Genomic DNA, 20,434 nt, shown 5'->3' with positions numbered 1-20,434 from the left:
ATATATATATATATATATATACTTAAAATGAGAAATATCACAATAACTGTTCCTAAATATAAAACTAAATAATTAAAGGCTGGTATATTATTATATGAGTAGAAAGGAATAAAGATCCATTTAATAAGAAAATTTAACATAGAGTAAAATGTCACCTCTAATAAATGGGGGAAAGGATGGAGAATCTTGTAAATGGTATTGGAAAATGGCTAACCACTTCAAAAATAAAAATTAGATCTATACTTTATATAATATCCTAAAATACATTTCAGATGCTTGGATTTCAGTGTAAAAAAACCATTAAAAAACTAAAAATTCTAGGTGAATATTTACATAATTTCTGCACAGAGAAAGACTTTTCTACGCTTGATCAATGGAAGAAATGAGTGCAAATCTGAACAAACTGTAGTATGTTTCAGCCCACAAATAAAAAGACAAATGGCACGCAACCAAACATCCACTCCTCTGATGAAGGGAGACTATATTAAATAGTCTCAACACATCTAAACTAATAAAAGACAAAGATGCTAATTGACGGCACCTTTGCTATGCCCAAGGCACACCCACCAGCCAATCAGAGCAACTATATGCAAACTAACCCAACCAAGATGGTGGCCGGCAGCCACAGAGCTGGAGCAAGCAGGAGGCTTGTTTGCCCCGGCAATGGAGGAAGCCAAGCTTCCCACCTGCCCTGGCCGGCTGTGGCCTCCACAAAAGGCAACAAAGTTTCAATTATAGAAGCTAAATAAATCCCAGATACCTGCATCCAACCAGCCTAGCCTGGAAGCTGGGGGCTGTGGCCAGCATGCAAACAGTCATCAGCCCCTCACCCAGGATGGCCACACCCTCATGGGGAGAGGGTCCTTGCTGGGGGGCTTGGTCAGCCTGCAAACAGCCATCAGCCCCTCACCCAGGCTGGCCAGGCACACCAGCAGGGACCCCCACCCTGAAGGGGCTGTGGCCAGCCTGAAAATACGGGGGGACCTCTCCCCAGCCACAAGCCAGGCTGATGGCTGCCAGTACAGCGATCGTGGTGGGAGCCTCTCCCACCTCCTCAGCAGTGCTAAGGATGTCTGACTGCAGCTAGCAAGTGGGCATCCCCTGAGGGCTCCCGGGCTCCCAGAGGGATCCCCCGAGGGCTCCCGGGCTCCCAGGGAGTGGGCCTAAGCCAGCAGGTGGACATCCCCCGAGGGGTCCCAGACTGTGAGAGGGCACAGGCTGGGCTGAGGGATCCCCCCAAGTGCACAAATTTTTGTGCACCGGGCCTTTAGTATTATATATAATAAAATATTTGCATTCAAATAGTAGATACTGAATCTAGAAAACCATCTAACAGAAGAGTAGTTAATGGACATGGGCAGAGAATTATTTGAACAGGTGTTTACTGAGGGCTTCCTATGTGTCAAGCATTGTTTTTGGTATTAGGGCAATAGGAATGAGCAAAAAGAACAAACATTTTTCCCCCTAAAATGCAGTTATTGGTTAGTTAGAAAAGAATACTTTAATTAAATGTCTCATGTCATTTCTCACCAAAGTTTGCTCTATAAGAAAGAGTCCATTCTGTATTCAATATTTGCTTTAACTAATTTTACAACATTGCATGTTTGCTTTAAACAACCGTGGGTGAGCTGGACCTCTGGACAAGCATGTTTGGGACAAGTGGTCAGAGCAGCAAACCTCACTTTGGAAGCCATGTGTTCGAGTAAATAAACCTTGGATCTCTAAGTGAGATCACCTTGGTTCAAACACTGCCTCCATTGATTTAAAAATATTTAAATTAATTTTTAATTATGGTAAAACATACATGAAATCTACCATCTTCACCATTTTTAAGTGTGAAGTTCGGTGGCATTGAGAACATTTCCGCTATTGTGTTACCATCACCACCATTCCTCTCCAGAACTCTCTTCATCCTGCAAAACTGAAACTTTGTACCCCCTTAAACAATGACTCCTCCTCTCCCCTACCCCTCCTCTGGGGGACCAATCCTGTCCCTGTGAACCTGACCACTCTAAGTACCTCATATAAGTGGAATTATGCAGTATTTGTCCTTCTGTGACTGGCTTATTTCACTTAACAGGATGTCCTTAAGGATGTTAAGATTCATCCATGTTGTAGCATGTATCAAAATTTCATCCCTTTTCAAGGCAGAATAATATTCCATTGTATGTACATACTACATTTTGTTTCTCCATTTATCTGTTGATGGACAGGTGGATTGCTTCCTCCTTTTGACTCTTGTAAATAATGCTGTTATGACTGTGGGGGAACCAATATCCATCGCTTTTAAAGCTGTGTACTCTTGGGGAAATCACTTCTGTGAAACTCAATTTCCTCCAATGTGAATGGTACCAATAACACTAACCTTATATGTGGTGTGGATTAAAACAGCATCTATAACAATAAAAGTGTAATATGCTAATTATACCGGACATCCTTCTGGACAACCTTCTGAATGAAGCCAAGGCTGTGAGGGAAGCCCAGGTCCTGGGTGCCTGAGGGAAACCAGTGCCGGCAGCCTGGGGAAGGAAGGTCTACTCTCGCACGAATTTCGTGCATTGGGCTTCTAGTTTGAAATAAAACTTGTACCATCAAGAATGGCACATGTCTCACGGTCAGGGAATTTTCTCTGCACAGTGTTCCAAGCCAGCGGAGCCCCCAGAACAAAGGCCAGGGAGAGACAGCGACCATCCTTCCCCCTTCACCGCACCCTCAGTCCCTGCTGTTCTTTCTAAAAAAAAAAAAAAAAAAAAAAAAGAAAAAAAAAGAGAATGGCACATGTCAACCACTCATTGCCCTACTCTATTTCTCTCATGTATCCTAGGGCACTGAATACGAATTGAATATTGAAAATACAGGGCTAAGTTGTAACAGGGCTCATGTAGTAATGGGGTGAGAGATGCTGAGGCCCGGGCCTGTACAGTGTGGTGTGTACTGGATGGACATTTTCTCTGGGATTCACATCCCTTCTTGAAGTAGTAACTCCCGTCTTGTAGGTCCAAAGCCGTACGGCAGGCACAAAGGGCTCTGAAGTTTCCTTGGCTGCTATGCATCCAATCACAAATGTCCTGTTGTTCCTCAGGAGAAAGAGAGTTTAGGTTTGTTCACTGTGGCTCAGGGGCAGAGGCGGGAGGAAGGGGTAGGAGAGGCCTAACGTGGGCAGGTTTTGGCTCAAGGTGAGGAAGACTTTGTAAAACACAGATTCCGACAGTGAAACATGATGCTTGGGGAGTCAGGGAGTGTTCAAGCAGAGATGTGAGGGTGGAGGCCAGGGATAGTGGAGCCAGGGCTCCTGAGTGGGTTGAGAGGCTGACACGAGTGATCTCTAATGAGAGAGAAAACCAGAGACTCGGTACCCAAGCATCTGGCATTCAGATGTGTCCTGAAGTGGGAGGAGGAACATGGGAGACCAGGAGGGACCAGGAGAGTAGAAAGAATCCACCAGGGCTTAAGGTCCGCTCATAACACTTTGGTTTGCTCTGGACAAATGGCAAAAGTGGGACCTTTCGTGCCAGGCTACTTACCCCTTCCGACCGATCTGGGTGACCCGGAGGTCTTCTCCGTATTTGTTCTTGACCCATTTGATGCCTTGCAGCTGAGGGTCAACCAGGAGCGGCCAGCGCTCACAGGTGACAAGGATGGTGGCGTTCTCCACGGACATTCGGTCCGCAGGGAGGCCCTGGTTCTGCCACGCCGCCACGTCGGCATCATCCGTCAGCATCCTCAGGGGGTCCAGGCCGGGGGTGACCGGGATGGGGACCTGAGGATGAAGAAGCGCCCCCACACTCAGAACGGCAGCGTGCCTTCTCAGCTGGGGTGGAGGCACAGTGGTTCCCTAAAATGATGAGTTAGTTCCTTGAAAGTGCTTTCCTGGATGTGTAATTATTTCTGGCAGCGGGATTTTTAAAGTCCTGATAGTATTTTTTATGTTGACTGATGAAAACAGCAGACATTCAGCCTGTGTGACCCTTGCCCTTCAGTTTATTCACCTAAATCAGATTTCTACCATAAATCATTTGTATCTGAATCAATAGCCTCTTCAGTGCCCTTACCTGTGTTAACATACTGCATGTCTGTGCTAACATACTGCATGTCTGTGCTTCTCGTGCGTGTTTCACAAGCCAGGCTCCACGCCTACTGAGCTTTCTCTGTCTGTGCAGCCAACACTGACCGCTCTCTGCTCTCACTCCCTCACCCCTTGCCGACAGAGGCCCAGTGTGCAGAGAACTGGAGTTGCTGACCTGGCTCCCAGCCCAGGACACCCACACCCAGGGCTGACCATGTGACTCTGCAAACTCCCTGCTGGTGCCCCTGGGAGACTGGTGCCCCTCCAGGCCTGAGCAAGCCCTGCACAGCCCGTTTCCCTGCGGCCCGTGTGAGCCCTGCCTTTCTGTCTCTGTTGACCTCTCTCTGCTTGTGTAATTCTTGTGTAAGTAATATGTTCCATTGGGGACGTATAGCTTTTTAAAAAATGGAAGTAATCACCACAGTGCTGTACAACCATCAGCTCTGGCTCTGAAACACTTTCATTGCCCCAAAAGGAAGCCCCATTCCCATTATTAGTCAAGTCCCCTGCTCCCCTACCCCCAGCTCTTAGCAACCACTCTTCCGCTTCCTGTCTCGATGGGTTTACTTAGTCTGGATATTTCACTTAAAATGCATCATACACTATGTGATATTTTGTGTCTGGCTACTTTCATTTAGCAGCATGTTTTCGAGGTTCACTCACACATGCCCTTTGAACCCCTCCGTCTCTCTCTTCTCTGCAGTCTGTGTTCCCTCTTACCTCGGGAAAACCTTTGCAAACCATTGCCCGCTCCTTTAATCACCTGCTAAGTTTGCGAGTGGCCAGTGCTGTGCCATCAAACAGCCTCTGAAGGGACCTGCCCCTGGAGGTCTTACCCCAGATCGGAAATGGCTCTGTGGAAGCGGCTTCCTTTGTAACCTGTGCTTTCTAGCTTACACACTGAAAGCTATCGCTGCGAGAAGGAATCCGCAGATCTCACCCGACTGCTGACAGGGTCCGGGGCACGAAAATGCATAAAACCCCAAACAAAACCAGAAAAATCCTTGCGAAGCTGCCACCATCTTCCTTTGCTCAGCTAATGATCGCCCTTTTAACAACTTCCTTTTCTACAAGTGCCCAAGAAAATAAATAGCGTTATTTTTGTTTGTTTCCTAGAGCTGTAACAGTTTTTAGAGCACTATTCGACAAATTATCAGGTAAGATTTCCTAAGCTGATGTGTGAAACCAATCCTCCCTCACTAGGCAACGTGGGTTCTGTGTTCACAGGCGACACCTACAGGTGAGCTCTGGAATGCAGCCCCTCCCGTGGGTGCGCACCTTAGCGCTAAGTCCAGCCCACCGGACTGGGAGCTGCCTGCGGCAGGTGGGCAGGAAGGACTTAGCTGTCCCGTGAGGCCAGAGGGCACGCGGACTGCTCCGTGGCTATGTGGGTGGAGGGATGTGGACGTCTCAGGTCACATCAGGTGTTATTTGGTCTAAGGCTCCAACACAACCCTGAGCCTCTTCAGCCAGGAACCAGCATTCCCTCTCTACCACGTCAGTGCAGAGGAGGAGCTGGGGGGAATCCACCCTCACACCAAGAGGCCGCTGCGTGCACATGGCAGGAGAGGATAAAGCCGGTGCACACGGGGCACAGATGGTGCAGCCCGGGGCCGGTAACAAGGCGCAGTGCAGAAGCTGGGGAGGGGCTGGTCCCTGCAGCCCAGAGACATGTGGCTCAAGAGCAGAGAGATCGGAAGGAACACAGGTGGGGCTGGTGCCCCTCAGGGCTTATCGTTCTGAAGGGCCGGGGGCACAGCCTGCTGGGCAGGGGACCAGAGGGCCCCGTTGGGAGAGAGCTGCTGTCCTTAGGATACCCCCAGCTGACCTGCCCAGAGGGCCATGGGTGGGGATGCAGGGCACTGTGGGAACACATGGTGAATATGTATGTCTCTCTCCTGGGTCCCAGCCATCATGGCGGGTGCTCAGGTGGGGGTGGGAGAAGGTCTGCAAGAGGGCACTAGACTAGAAGGTTTGGGTGATTGCCATGTGAGCGCATTGGTGCCACGGGCTGCTGTGGGCAGTGGGGATTCTGGCCGCACGTACTTGCAGCTGGCTCAGGTAGGGTCTCCAGGTCCCGTCCATGAGGCTCTGCCGGTATTTCTTTGTAAAGAAACCGAGGTAGGAAATGAAGGCTGTGATGAGCAAAATGTCTCCACACAGCGTGCTTTCCTGCTGCTTGAAGTTCTGCACAGCTTCTGCCCACCGCACGTTTTCAGAAGCGAGTCCTCCCACCTATGGTTTCAAAGGCCAGAGAGAAGAGAAGGCTTGTCACAGAGCCACGGGCGCAGTCCCCAGCTCACAGCGCACGCTTCCCCGTGGAACGCCCGGAGCATCGTTGCCACGGCCCTTCTGACCCAGAGGGTTTGCAGCAAGCATCTCAGCAAACAAGCCCCGTCCGTGCTGTGTGCTGTATGCTGTGAGCTGTGAGCTGTGTGGGCTGTGGATCGATGGCAGGCCTTGAATGCAGCCTTCCAGGTCTGCCCTTCATAGGTACGAGGATGAACACCACCCTCCTCACAGGCTGCTGAAAAGCTTGCACATGACCAGGCGTGCTCATCCCTCAGCACAGTGTCTAGTCCGCAAAATATATTAGAAAATTATTCACCTCTCCTGTCTCTTCTCCAAATGCTGGGATATGAAAATAAGTAAAATTAATTTCATGCGCTATAAATAATTCACAGTGGGCAGGGAGAGAGGCATGGTAATTAAGACACAGAGCTGGCAGGAGTGATGGGCGTGCACAAAGGAGCGAGATGCGGAGCAGGTCCTGACTCTGCCCGGCCTGCTTTGGGGTGGCGGGCCGTCCGGGGCGCCCCCGGGGAGCAGAGGCACCCTTTCTACAGAGAACTGCTGGGTGCAGGGTGCAGCTTGGCTTCTGTGTTAAGACGTATCTATTTCTTCTTCTTGGGGAGATGGCATCGTAGGATGGGAGAGATCGCAGGGTGTGCCAGCCCAACCATTCCCGAGGCCATGCTTAGATGACACCGTGAAGACCAGGAAGGTGGTGATCGCAGGACCTCTGGGCTGGTGGAGGCAGGGCAGCGTCAGAGCCCACACACCACCCTCCTGGAGCAGAGCACACACTGCCCCCCGCAGGCCCCTCTCAGAAAGCGCTCCAACGGCCAAGAATGCTGCGCAGGTTCTGGAAACCAGGCAGAAGCTGGGCAGGAGGCGGCGCCTGTCCCGCAGGCCTGCACAGGAGCTGTCCCTGACCCGCTGCTCAGCTGGGTCGGTCTGCTGACAGCCGTGCGGCAGTGGGCTCAGCCATCGACTGCAGACACGTGCTTGTGTGCAGCCCCTCTCCACTGATTCTTGTGTTCCTTTCTCCCCACACTAGGGGGCTGGCTTTGCTGTGTATAGACTGGCTGCAGTCCAGTGAAAAGCCCTTTATTGGTGAGGTCGGTGCTGCAAAGGCTTGGGAATGCCGGGAAGTCACATCGGGTGGACCCTGCTCTGAGGTTCTTAGCTGACATGTGATGGGACTAAGAGCTGTAGGCATTTTAAAAGGCCACGAGTTCCTCGGCCTGCCTCTCTTCAGGAGTTGGGCCTGCGCCCTCCTGAGCAGTGGCTGCTGTGAGCAGTGGGACCCGTGGAGGGGCCTGTGCTGGCCTCTGCCCAGGCCTGGGGGACGGGACCCCTGCTTCCTGCTCCCGAGCACCTGCTCCCAGAGCCTTGAGGAACCGTGTGACGTCAGGCTGGGGAGGCCTGAGGCTACATGGAGACACATGTGAAGGAAGTCGCTGTATACCCTCCAGACCAGCGTGGCCTCCAGCTCAGTAACACATGTGGCCCCTGTTGGCACCTGCAGCAGAATGGCCTGCTAGCCGAATCTGCCCAAGTTCCCGACCCACAAACTCGGGAGATTTAACTAAGTGGTTATTTTATTAAATCTCTAAATTTTAGAGTAATTTGATATACCGTCACCATAGCACAAGCACTGTGCTCTGACCCTCCGATTAATGTTTTTCCAGGAAGGCTAGAGCCCATGTGTGTGTGTGAGGTATGTATGTGTGTGTGATACATGTATATGTGTGTGAGATATATATGTGTGGTATGTGATACATGTGTGTATGCATGTGACGCATATGTGTGACGTGTGTGAGATATGTGTGTGTGGTATGTGTGATACATGTGTATGTTTGTATATGATGCATGTGTGAGGTGTGTGAGATATGTGTGTGTGGTGTGTGATACATGTGTATGTGTGTGATGCATGTATGTAAGATATGTATACATGATGTGTGTGAGTGTGTGTGAGATGTGCGTGTAGTATGTGATATATGTGTGTGATGTGTGGTGCATGATGCATGTGTGTGATGTGTGTGATGTATGTGTGAGATGTGTGTGATGTGTATGGTGTGTGTGTGTGATGTGCATACAGATAAGGCCATGTTCAGAAATTCTCAGGGTAAAAAAGTCTCATTCTTTTCTGCTTCTGCCTCAGTTCCCTGTCCTCACACCCTCATTATTGAACAGGACACAGGCAAGAGCTTCAGAGCCTGTCTATCACATGCTGGCTTTGCTCTCTAACGCTCCCTCTGGTCGATACACACATATGTAAGCATCTCATGTCTCGCCTGGGCTGCCTGAAGGAGCCAGTGTTCCATCCTCCAACCATCTCTGCAGGGAAACGTTGACCAGCCGGGGGTGTGCGTTCACACCCTTCTCAGGATGCAGGCCCTGCATCCCAGCACATTTAATATTCCCCCCAAGCCCACGCAGCGCGCGCTGGCTCATCCATTCCCACCTCCTTGGGCTTGACAGCTCCGCTAATGTAATTAAAGCTCCGCGCTGAGCCCGCACTCACCAGGCGATTTGCAAGGGAGATGGTGCCCGCGGTCGCTTCGGCTTCTTGCTGACATTTGAGTTTGTCTGCTGTGGCTCTCTCAAACTTGGCTGTGAGCTTGGCCAGGTTTTCATCCAGGTGCTGCTCGGGAAGGAACACAGGTGTGTCAGTGATCCTGGGCCCACCTCCTCAGTGCTTGAGACAGGATCCCGGGGCAGGCATCTTTAAGGAAGCCCCCTGGGGGCAGGGCAGGAAAGAAGGCAAATTAGGGCGCTCTCAGGCAGGGTCCCAGCAAGACTTCAGCCAGATCCAAGAGGGAGAAGGTCGGAGGGGGGTCCAAAGCAGTCATGACCCAAGTGAGAAGCTGAGATTTCCTACACCAGCTCCCCAGTCATTGGTCCAGGGCCGGAGGGCTGATGGACACGGAGGAGGCGCGTACGTTCTCTTTCTCCTTGTGTCCTGGAAAATAGGCTCTCATGGCTGCCAGAAAGCCGCAGGTGCTGCCTTTAGAAGCAAAAGCTCCCTGAAGCCTGGAGGCCTGCAGATGGTCAGAAAGACCCCCGGAGGCCCGGGCGGACCACACTCCGTGCCTGCTGCAGCCGGGCTGTGCGTGGGGTGGCCTGTCTACACCCTACAGCGGTTCTCAACCTGTGGGTCACGACCCCTTTGGCGGTCGAACGACCCTTTCACATGGGTCGCCTAAATACATCCTGCATATCAGATATTTACATTATGATTCATAACAGTAGCAACATTACAGTTATGAAGTAGCAACGAAAATAATTTTATGGTTGTGGGTTACCACGACATGAGGAACTGTATTAAAGGGTCGCGGCATTAGGAAGGTTGAGAACCATTGCCTAAGTCCTCCCCCTTGCTGTAGGGTCCTAGGAGCATAAGATGAACTGTTACTTAACCTCATCTATTCTCTTACATGACTCCAAAGTATGGGGGCATTAAAAAAATACACAGTTTCAATTTTTTCTAAATGTATTAAGAATTTAGAATTGAAGCTCTTAGATATTGTTGCCCCCAGCATACATATTAGCATACACAAAGACACCCGGACAGATACCTCCAAATGCATCTGAGTCTATTCAGTGACTCGGGTTCAGGCTGCCCTGTTGGTCATTACCAAGTTACAAGAGAAATAAATTAGGGCCAAGCAGTTTGAAAAGCAGGTGGTGAGGCATCCAATTAATGGTGGCAGACTGGCCACACTCATTTAATTCTTCTTCTTCCTGAGACTTTTCTAAAATGATGGTGAAGCAATTAAAAAAGTCACAAGCCCATAACAGCAAGCGAATGTGAAGGGCCATTGGAGGGTGAAGGATTCCAATAGCTTTATGCAGACCACACTGACAGGGGATTGGAAACTGCTTGAGCAGGGCAGAGAAACTGCAACCTTGAACTGAGCCTCCGTTCACCCAGGGGGAGGCTGATCAGCCCTGCAGAGCCCCATGCACCCTGGGCACTTGGCGATGTCAGGTGTGATCAAGGGTGATGCTGAAGAGAGGAGGAGAGAGGGCGAGGGGAGGGTTGGGAGCGGGCTGGAAGAGGTTAATGAGGAAAAAAGGAGGACCCACATGATACTTTCAACAATAAAGAGAAAAAAAGAAAGTAAGAGGATAAATTGGAAGCCTGTTAACTCCCCACTCGATATCTCTATTTGCACGCTCAGTATGCAATGCCACCAGGCATGTATATCACCAGGCAGGAGAGTCGACAGCGGCAGGGAAAAGACAACGCACTCTGGTAGTTCGGATGCATCCAGCATAGCTCATCGGATCTGGAGAGCAAGCTGTCTGTCCACCGGCTCCGCCCTTGTCTGTACAGCTAAAATCAGCTCTTGCTCATGACTCTTGTAAAAGAAAGAACAGGGAGATATTTGATGAAGGCCTAGATTAAGTCACACAAGAATTAAAAACATGACCTTGGAACATGAAGATAAGTTCCAAGCATAAAATCAGCAACAAAGCATAGAATCTGTCACAGTTAGCATCTCAGAGAGATTCAGGTTGTCTCATCCATAAAACTAGAAAAGGATGCTAGTTAAAGGAACAGAGAACTCAAAAATGTTGTGGAAATTATGATTGTTAACGTAAAAAAATAACAAATTCAAGGGAAGTTTTAAAAGATAAATTTGAGGAAATCTAGAAAGTATAAGAAAACATGAAGTATAGAAAGATCAGAGAAAATAGGGCCCCACTAGAAGGTCTAACATTCAATAAATATGTATTCAGCAAGATAAAATGAAAAAAGAAACAGGAGGGAGATTAACCAAGAAGTAATACAAAATAATTTGTTTTAGAACTGAAGAAAAGTCTCTACATCATAAAAAAAGGATGGTAGCTAAGCATGTCAACGTACAGTTTCAGACACCAAGAATAAGGAACAATTTGAAAGACTTCCAGAAAGAGAGAAACGTAGCGCATTAATAAGTCTGTTCATCAGATTTCTCACCAGATGAGGATAAAGCATTCAGTGTTCTAAGCAGAAAAAACTAGCAACTCAGAATTCAATACTCAGCAAAATTGTCAGCTCAGTTTAAAAATAAAGACAATTCCAGACTGGAGCAATTCAGAAAATTTACTTCTTACCTCACATTTCTAAGAAAGTTACTTTTAAAAGAGCTGTCACAAAACAAGAGAAGAAATTAAGAAAGGAGAAGGCATGGGGTCTAGGAGCCTTTGGAACCAGCCCAAGAAAGCAGTGAAATATATTAACACTGGAGCTCTGAGTTGGGGATAAGGGAGAAAAGTCTTAGAGGCAAAGGATGATCGGGTAGAATATGAATTAGATGGAGAGTTTAAAAGTAATTGAGGCTATGCAAAAGGAACTAATGGAAGAGAAAAAAGATAAACGAAAGTAGAAACTCCAGGGTTGCAGAAATAGTTGTATAAGAAAGGCAATGTAATGCTAGCGTTCCACTTAGATTTGCTATGAACAATATGAACATGTTCACAGAATATAAATGGAATTTACTGATGTTTCAACTCTTTGAATCAGTCAGAGGATAGAGCATGGAACACTTAATTTTGGTTATAGAACAGAATGCAGATATTTTCAATCTTGCTGATTCAAAAGCAACCGTGATAATAAGTAGTGATAACAGGATTTGGGGATTGGAAGGTAGGGAGGGCGCTGAAGGAAAGAGCAATAACTTCACCTTGAAAGCTGAGGGCCCCAAGGAAGCTAACTCTATCTGATGGAACAAGAAATAAAGGCTACACCAACTCACAGTTGCCACAATGATTTGGGAAGACATGGAGATGAACATCTTAGAGTCTCATCTAGCAGCAAGTTTACTGCCTGAACAAGATACATCAGGAAATGAGATGCCAGCACAGTACATAGAAAGAAGCCATTCAAATGAGCAGAGGCCAGAAAGATCACGTAAACTGGTCCAATGACTATAGCAAAACTGTCTGCTGAAATGGGAGGTCACTACTTAACTCCAGGTTCAGTTAGTGCTATTTGGGGATCTTATTCTTTTAAGACTGTCCAGATATCAAATTTTTTACAAGCTCCCATTGTTTTAAATGTTGGCAACTAATTAAGTCACTTCAAACACTATCTGTGGATCAAATACAACGCATTGAAGCCACTAGGTAGCAAGGTCTGAGGGGTATCAACAACCTGTTGAAACAGACAAAATAATTAAAGGGCAGAAGATTGTAGTTTCTCATTAGAAACCCTTGTCTACTATTTGATATTTTACTTATGGTGAAGATAGGCCCAATGAAAATGCCTTACTCATTTTTATTACTATTACTTTTATAAGTTGTAATAATATACAACATACTCATTATATAAAAAAAGAAAATATGGATAAGCACCATCTAAAATCTACCACTCAGAGCTAACCACCACTATTCATATTTTATATATTATAATTGCATGTATAGATTAATTGAAATTATCCTGTATAATAAAGATCTAATATGCTAATTAGCCGGATGGCATAACGACCTTCCTGAACAACCAGTGGGTGGGGGCGGGGTTGCGAGGCAGCCAGGGCTGCTGCAAGGGCCAAGCCCCTTGCACGAATTTCATGCATTGGGACTCTAGTAATTGTAAAATTTGAGCATCTTGAATATACAATTTATGTGGAATTATCCTAAAATTCTAAAAATAAGGCTTGGGGTGATGTGCAACTGGAGAAGGCTGACGACGGCCTTGGTAGCTCGTCGGGAAGAATGTCCTTGCCCTGGGTGGGCCCCATGTCAGAGATGGTGTAAGTGAGTTCCTCTGTTATTGGGGGGGAGTGGTCAAACTCTTGGGGTGTTGATAGTCATGTGAATAAGCAAAAGATGGAGAGGCAGTTGTTAAAAGTGAAAATATATTAAAAGATATGTTGGCAGGAAAGAAGTGCCTTCGTAAGGTAGCCAAGTATTTTAAAACATTGTGTTGCATTCATAGGTTGAGTAGGCTGTCATGGGAATGTTGGCTACTGAAAAGGTATAAACATTTTGCAAACATGCCTTTTGCACCAAATGTTCCTTTAAATAACTCGAGCGACGAGTGCTTTGAAATGCAGTTCTTGTAACACTATTCTGGGAGAGACTGAAGAACATGGGCATCGCTGGGAGGTATTTCCCCCAGAAGCAGTCCTGGGGCGTGATGGTGCTTGCGTTTGGTATTCTTTGAAGAGGGCCGTAGTTATGGTGATGAAGGTGTGCTTCAAGTAAACCGGCCTGTGCACATCTGGATTTATAAAGCAAACATACTGAGGAGTTAGTTGCTTTGTCAAAAGTGCCTCTTCTTTCTAGAGATTGGTTGCCTGATCTTTGAACTAGCCTTTAGCGACAGCCTTTAACCCACCAGTCAATAAGCCCAGGGCACGAAGCGTGCGGCAGGTCTACAAGCCTCCTTTTCACCATTTGTAAAAACCCTTCCAATCAGCATGAGAAATGTGCAGCGAGAACCTTATATGCCTGGAATGCACGTGTGGAAATGAAGGCTCGACCTTGGTCATGATAGTGACTGATTCCCAGGGTTGTGTGTGCGTGTGAGAGCACACGTAGCTGGGGAGGCGGCCAGGGAGCAGGGCCCAGCAGGCTCGGTGGCCGTACCCACCTCACGGCAGCAGCTCCGTGTCAGCAGGGGCCGGGCTCTGGGCTCCTGCCTACGTGCATTTTCTCCTTGAATGAAGCAGGGACATTGTTGTGCCTGTTTTACTCCAGGAAACTGAAGTCTGGGCATTTTAAGACCTTTCTAGACATCACACAGAAGCAGATATTACAGCTTGGGTTGGAAGTGAGGTCTGCCAATGGGTTTCAGCTGCTATGCCATCCCATGGGGCTCCAATGTCTACCTCTCAATTCAGTAGGATCCATTTTAACAGCAAAGGTAATGTTCAAGGGAAATCTCAAATAGGTGTGAATCCTACCTCACCCCTAACCCCAGGCTGGGTGAGGCATTTATAATCAAGTATCAATAACAGGCTAATCAAAACTAATGACCCTCATTAGTTTTATATTTATGGTCAATATACTACTTGCTTTAAAAGCTCTCATGGAGCAATGCAGATGGCACAGTGCCGAGCGGGCCACGTGCCCACACGGCAGGCCATGGGCTCACACTGCTGAGCGAGCTGCAGGAGAGCAGCTGCACAGGCTGAAGGTAAAAGGTGCAAAAGGTGAGGTTGGGTGGCCAAAGCCTGCATCTCAAAGAGAGATAGAATCTCAAATGTTTGACCTTTTATTCTTAGCTATCAGATGTGCAAACATGCAAAATTCACGTGTGCTTAATGAGAAAACAGCTGGTTTCATGCCTAACACTATTTGTCTATTATACATCTCCATGTCATCTTTTCCTTCCTCGGAGGAAAAGGAGAAAAAAAACAAAAAACTTTCAGGGGCAAAGTGTAAACCAATGGTTTAGTGTCTTGTCTGGACTATACATTGTTTGAGGAAGAAATGTAAAAAGTCGCCTCAACTGAAAAATCAGGAGATTTTGCACATCAACCTGTTTTCCCTGCTTCTAGACCAGGGGTGGGCAAACTTTTTGACTCGAGGGCCACAATGGGTTCTTAAACTGGACCGGAGGGCCAGAACAAAAGCATGGATGGAGTGTTTGTGTGAACTAATATAAATTCAAAGTAAACATCTTTACATAAAAGGGTACGGTCTTTTTTTTTTTTTAGTTTTATTCATTTAGAACAGGCCGCATCCAGCCTGCGGGCCGTAGTTTGCCCACGGCTGTTCTAGGCTCTGGGAATGGCAGAGAGTGCTACTTGTACAAGGGGTGCCCAATTGGGTCAGAGGGCAGGCAGCAGGGTCAGAGGCACCCAGCAGGGACAGAGGGTGCCTGGCAGGGTCAGAGGGTTCCCAGCAGCGTCAGAGGCACCCAGCAGGGTCAGAGTGCACCCAGCAGGGTTATACGGTACTAAGCAGGGTCAGAGGGTGCCAGTAGGGTCAGAGGGCACCCAGAAGGGTCAGAGGGCATCTGGCAGGGTCAGAGGGCACCCAGCAGGGTCAAAGGGTTCCCAGCAGGGTCAGAGGCACCCAGCAGAGTCAGTGGCACCCAGCAGGGTCAGAGGGCACCTGGAAGGGTCAGAGGCACCCAGCAGGGTCAGTGGCACCCAGCAGGGCAGAGGGCACCTGGAAGGGTTAGAGGCACCCAGCAGGGTCAGAGGGCACCTGGAAGGGTCAGAGGCACCCAGCAGGGTCAGTGGCACCCAGCAGGGCAGAGGGCACCTGGAAGGGTTAGAGGCACCCAGCAGGGTCAGAGGGCACCTGGAAGGGTCAGAGGCACCCAGCAGGGTCAGTGGCACCCAGCAGGGCCAGAGGCACCCAGCAGGGTCAGAGGGCGCTGCTCACTTACAGCGATCTTGGCCTTGATGGCTGCCAGCTTCTCCTGGGCAGTGGTGAGGTCCGAGGTGGCTCTGCCCAACGCCTGGCGCTTGGGCTCCACGTCACAGAACACCTCGTAGAACTTCACAATGTTGATGACCCAGGAGCAGAGGCCCGCCGCCGCGTAGGACTTGGTGGCCACGAACTCCGGGTTGAACTCGGGGTCCTGCAGGTATGGCCTGATGGCTCTGAGGCAGTTCTGATGGATGTTCTCTTTGTCAAAGCGGACGAGGGAGTCCAGGAAGCCATCCACTCTGGCCATGGCGACCTTAGCGGCCTTCCAGCTGCGGTCCTTGGGCACCTTCCCCCCGGGGGCCATGAGCGCCATCACGGCGGCGCTGACATTGCTGACGGCCGGAGGTGGAGAGCCAAAGGACTTCAGCTCCGTCAGGTTGGTCTGAGAAGGGAGAAGGAGGGCGTTAGAAGAAAATGAATGGGCTTCCTTTGTCCTCCGCCGCTAATGGAGTTAGGGCCAGAGTGATCAATCTGAAAGGGGTGCTGGGCAGCCTGCCGCGGCCTCGGAATTTTAAACATCATGACTCATCAGGAGGAACCCACGCTTCTGCCCACGGCTCAGCCGTCCCGGAGTGGCCAGCGGGACTCGGCTGTGTCCTTTCAGCACTGTCACCCGCTCGCACCCATTGGACACACACAATTATTTCATATTCCACTGGAAAATAGAAGGATGCCAACATACTCTGAAATATGCAGCTTGCCATGAATAAAAGATAAGGTTATTATAAATTAATTTCCATCCTGGAGTGAAGAGAACAGCTCTGTAACCCAACTAATTTTTTTCCTTTAATTAAACTGCTTTGTTCCATGAGCTTGTTCTGACTACACTGGCCTGTCCTGATAGCAAAGCGGCATTTTCTGCCAAGAGAACTCAGACAGAAAGCTTGTGGCCCGTGCTGTTGCTGCCTCTGCCCACACCTGGGCTTGTCCTCTGCTCCAACTTTCATTTGCTGTAGAATGAAATGGCTGAAAGCGTTGACTTTGGCGAGTCACTTAAACTTCCCAGGCCTCAGTGCTTTCATCTGTACACTGGGAGCAGGGGCGCCCATTAATCGGTAAGTGAAATTGTGTCATAATTGTGCATGAAGTGGACGTAAGGCTTCTTCTGACCATCAGTGATTTTGCAAGTGAGGAAATAACGATTCAGAGATTAGATCCTTGTGCCATGTTAATTGGGGGTGCCCTGGGTCTGGGAATTTACAAGTGAGGAGGATTTTTCCTAGCCTAATGGAATACCTAGAAAGATGTCCTATTTGCTTTTGCAACTGTTTTCACATTTGGTCGAGAACTTGTCAGGGGCGGGAATGAAGGACAGCCAGGCGTGGGAAGTGTGCTGGCATACCGTCACAGTGGCCTCCACTGGATGAGAGAGGGCCAAGCGAGAAAATCCAATCAGAAAGAAAATCCACAATTTTCAAACACTGTAGGTTATGTTCAATGTACTGAATTAAGGAAATACAAAAATGTATAAAGATGACATTGAATTCTGTAACCCAGATACGTATTGTTAATATTTCAATGTAATTCCTTCCAGTATTTTTAATATTCAGATATATCTATAAACTGTTATAGATATATGATCACAACTGGTCTGGTTTCAGTGACAGGAAACCTAGCTGAAGTGCCCAGGGGGCTTTCTGGCTCCTGTATTTGGACAGGACGATCTGGGAGCTGACTGAGGGATGAGTGGAACTATACTTGGAATTTTTGCAGGCCTCTCAGATCTTTTCTTGTTTCTGCATCTCTCCCTGCATGAGTTTCCTTTCTGTCGACCAGCTCAGTCGCTTTGCAAGGCACGTGTCCTTCCTCTCTGCCTTCTACGCGGGTTACTTCCTCCCTAAGCTCTGGCCACAGCCCCCTCCTCCCAGCACATGGATTGCCAAGCTCATTCCCACCTCAGGACCTCTGCCTGGAACACATCTTCCTATGCCATTTGCATGGCTGATCCCTTCTCATCATCAAGATCTCATTTCAAAAGCCTCCCACTCAGCCCTAATCGGTTTGGCTCAGTGAATAGAGCATTGGTCTGCGGACTGAAAGGTCCCAGGTTTGATTCCTCTCTGTAAAAAATCAATAAAATATATTAAGTAAAAAAAGTCCCCCACTCAGAGCTCACCACCAACGTCCCCTTCCTAGTCATTTCCTATCTGAGCACCTGAAGATCTTCACAGACCTCAGCATAATTGGAAAGCTGCCACTTTTCTCTGTTGAATTATTATATTCCTCTTCTTCAAGAGGACGGGAGTCCCATTTCTCATTACCCACTGCAGCCGCAGTGCCCGAATGGAAACCGGCACACAACACGTGTGCTAGACGCGGGGAGGGAAGGACTGGGTGCTGGCAGCTCCAGGCTCTTATCTTTCACTTGACAACCAGAGGGAAAGAAGACGTTCTCTTCAGTGTAAGTTAAAATTACAAGGTCCTGGGAAATGGCTTTGTTTAGTTAGGTGGGAGTCCTGTGGCCAATCACCTCTGGGCAGGCGATTCAGTACCACCAACAGGGACACAGGATGGAGAATCCTTTCTCAGGAGAAGGCAGACCTGGTTCTGAGTGAGTGAGCATCAGGCCCATGCCACCCTCTCCACTCCGCTCCTGCCTTGGGGCTCTTGGTCTAGCTGGTGCCTTGGCCTTGACTGCCCTTCCCAGTATCAGGTGCCTGGGACTCGCTCCTCTCCAGGTTTTCACTCAAACATCTCCTTCGCAAGGAGGCCCACACTGATCACCTTCTTTAACTCCACAGTCTGCTCCCACCCCTCCCCAGCTGTCCCCGCGCTCCTCTTCACTCTGCTCTCTGCGTCTGTTTCTTTTCCCCACAGCATTTGTCATGTTCTAATACATTGGATAAGCTACCTTTTCACTGTGCTTCTTGTCTCTCCCCCTCACCTGTGTTAACATAGAAGCTTCATAGAGGCAGGGATGTGCCATGTGCACCAGAACAGTGCCTGGCACAGAGGGGGCGGTCAGTGCGTCTCTGCTGAGTGAATAAGTGTGCACAGTCATTCTTAAGCAAAGGGGGACACAGTGGTAAACAAGAAAGGTGGTCCTTCTCCTTACACAGGTGAACAGCTAGGCAACAAAGAGGCCAACCCTGGATATTTTGAACGTAATATGTGCTTTGAAAATAACAACACATGGCTAATGGGCTAGAGAGATTTTGAGGAGCGATGATACCACTTTAGCTAGGAAGGGAGGTCAGGGAAGGTCACTTTAAGAACCTGGCATTTCAGTTGGGATGTAAATGATGGGAAAGAGGCAGCTCTGAGGAGGTCTGCAGGGCGCTGTTCCAAGGGGATGACTTTGCAAGCGGAGAGGCCAGAATAGCACAAGCTTGGCCATTCTGTAGAAGGTGGAGGTCAGGAGATTGGTGGAGATGAGGGAGGAGAGGCAGTCAGGGCAGACACAGGGGTCCAGAGTGATGGGAAGGAGTTCGATTTCATTCTAATTCCAATGGGAAGCCATTAGAGGGTTCTAGGCAGGGAGTGAAAGGACCCAGTTTTGCGTTGAGAGCCTGTGGTGCAGGCTCACTGTGGAGGGAGTGGGTGAGAAGGACAAGCTAAGGGGCTGTGTAGTTGTACAGGCAGAAGACCGAGGCCGCTTGGGTCAGGGCATCTGAAGTGGACATGCTGGGAAGTGACTGGATCTGGAATATATTTTGGAGACAGTAGAGGCAGAACTTACTGATCATTTAAAAAGGAAACATGAGAGAAAGTCATTACTTATTCCTCTCAAACAGAATGTTTCAAGTTGGCATCCCATCAGATGGATGAACCACATTTTATGTAAAACATACTGAGTTATTGGAAATCTAGGTCATTTCCACAAACACCATATGGATAATGCTTTGCTGGGCTTCTGTAGAAATCTCTGAAAATCTTAGATTTGTTCTTTAGGATAATATTTCTAGTGGTGGACTTTAGAAGTGGACTTGATGGGTCCATTTGTATATAAAATGTTATATTATTTGAACATTTAGTGTTCTTTGTAGATAATATCAGATTATTTCCCAGAAATTCTAATTTCATTCATCAGTATTTGAGAAAGTTTATCCTATCCTCTTCCACATCTGGTAACATGATTTAATTTAAAAAAAATCAATTTGATAAGCTGAACATGACATAAAATTGGTTTAATTCATATATGTGTATATATGTGCATAAATAAAGATTTATTTATTAGTGATGCTAAATGTTTTTATGTTTTTAAACTATTTGAATTTCCTGTTATATGAATTTTTTGGTATTGTACCATTACTTACATTCTCCCCTGACCCCAATGCTTATGAATACCTTTGCTTACATTTTTATTGGGCTGTTTGGCTTTTACTTTTTGGTTACTGTATTAATCAAGAGAGCTAAGTGAAAGAACTTTTATAAAACTGTAGCTTGAAGAAATCTAAGAGACAACAGTTTCCCTGGGCTGGTAACTAATGTTGGGCTGGGTGAAGCTGGGGCATATACACACACATACACACATATCAATCTCTATTTGTCATATTTTTGAAACTGATTTTCACTGAAAATTATATCTTAAACTTTTTCATGTCATTATTTTTGTAAAACATGAATTTAAATAAACTATGCAGGGTTTTTTTCTCACTTAGATGAGCCATAATTTAGTTAGCCACCTCCATATTGTTGGACAGTTAGGTTATTAAATCTTAACCTAGCTGGTTAAAGGACATACACTTTTAATGACATTAGAAATAA

The 20,434-nt window shown here is 47.8% G+C and overlaps 1 protein-coding gene across 1 annotated transcript in view; it reads right to left on the bottom strand.

Moving 5' to 3' along the window:
* Window positions 1–20,434, bottom strand: part of LOC107182779 (dynein heavy chain 9, axonemal-like) — a 95,725-nt gene that overhangs the window by 2,218 nt on the left and 73,073 nt on the right. Inside the window, exons 8-11 of the mRNA XM_015562545.1 lie at window positions 15,684–16,169; window positions 8,877–8,996; window positions 6,113–6,301; window positions 3,525–3,760 (exon numbers count right to left, since the gene is read on the bottom strand). Coding sequence (XP_015418031.1) covers window positions 3,525–3,760; window positions 6,113–6,301; window positions 8,877–8,996; window positions 15,684–16,169 — 1,031 coding nt within the window. The remainder of the gene's footprint in view (window positions 1–3,524; window positions 3,761–6,112; window positions 6,302–8,876; window positions 8,997–15,683; window positions 16,170–20,434) is intronic.

Source organism: Myotis davidii, unplaced genomic scaffold, assembly GCF_000327345.1.
Source record: "Myotis davidii unplaced genomic scaffold, ASM32734v1 scaffold37, whole genome shotgun sequence".
Taxonomy (NCBI): Eukaryota; Metazoa; Chordata; class Mammalia; order Chiroptera; family Vespertilionidae; genus Myotis; species Myotis davidii.
The sequence above is the reverse complement of the archived record's forward strand: the minus strand, read 5'-3'. Positions and strand labels throughout refer to the sequence as shown.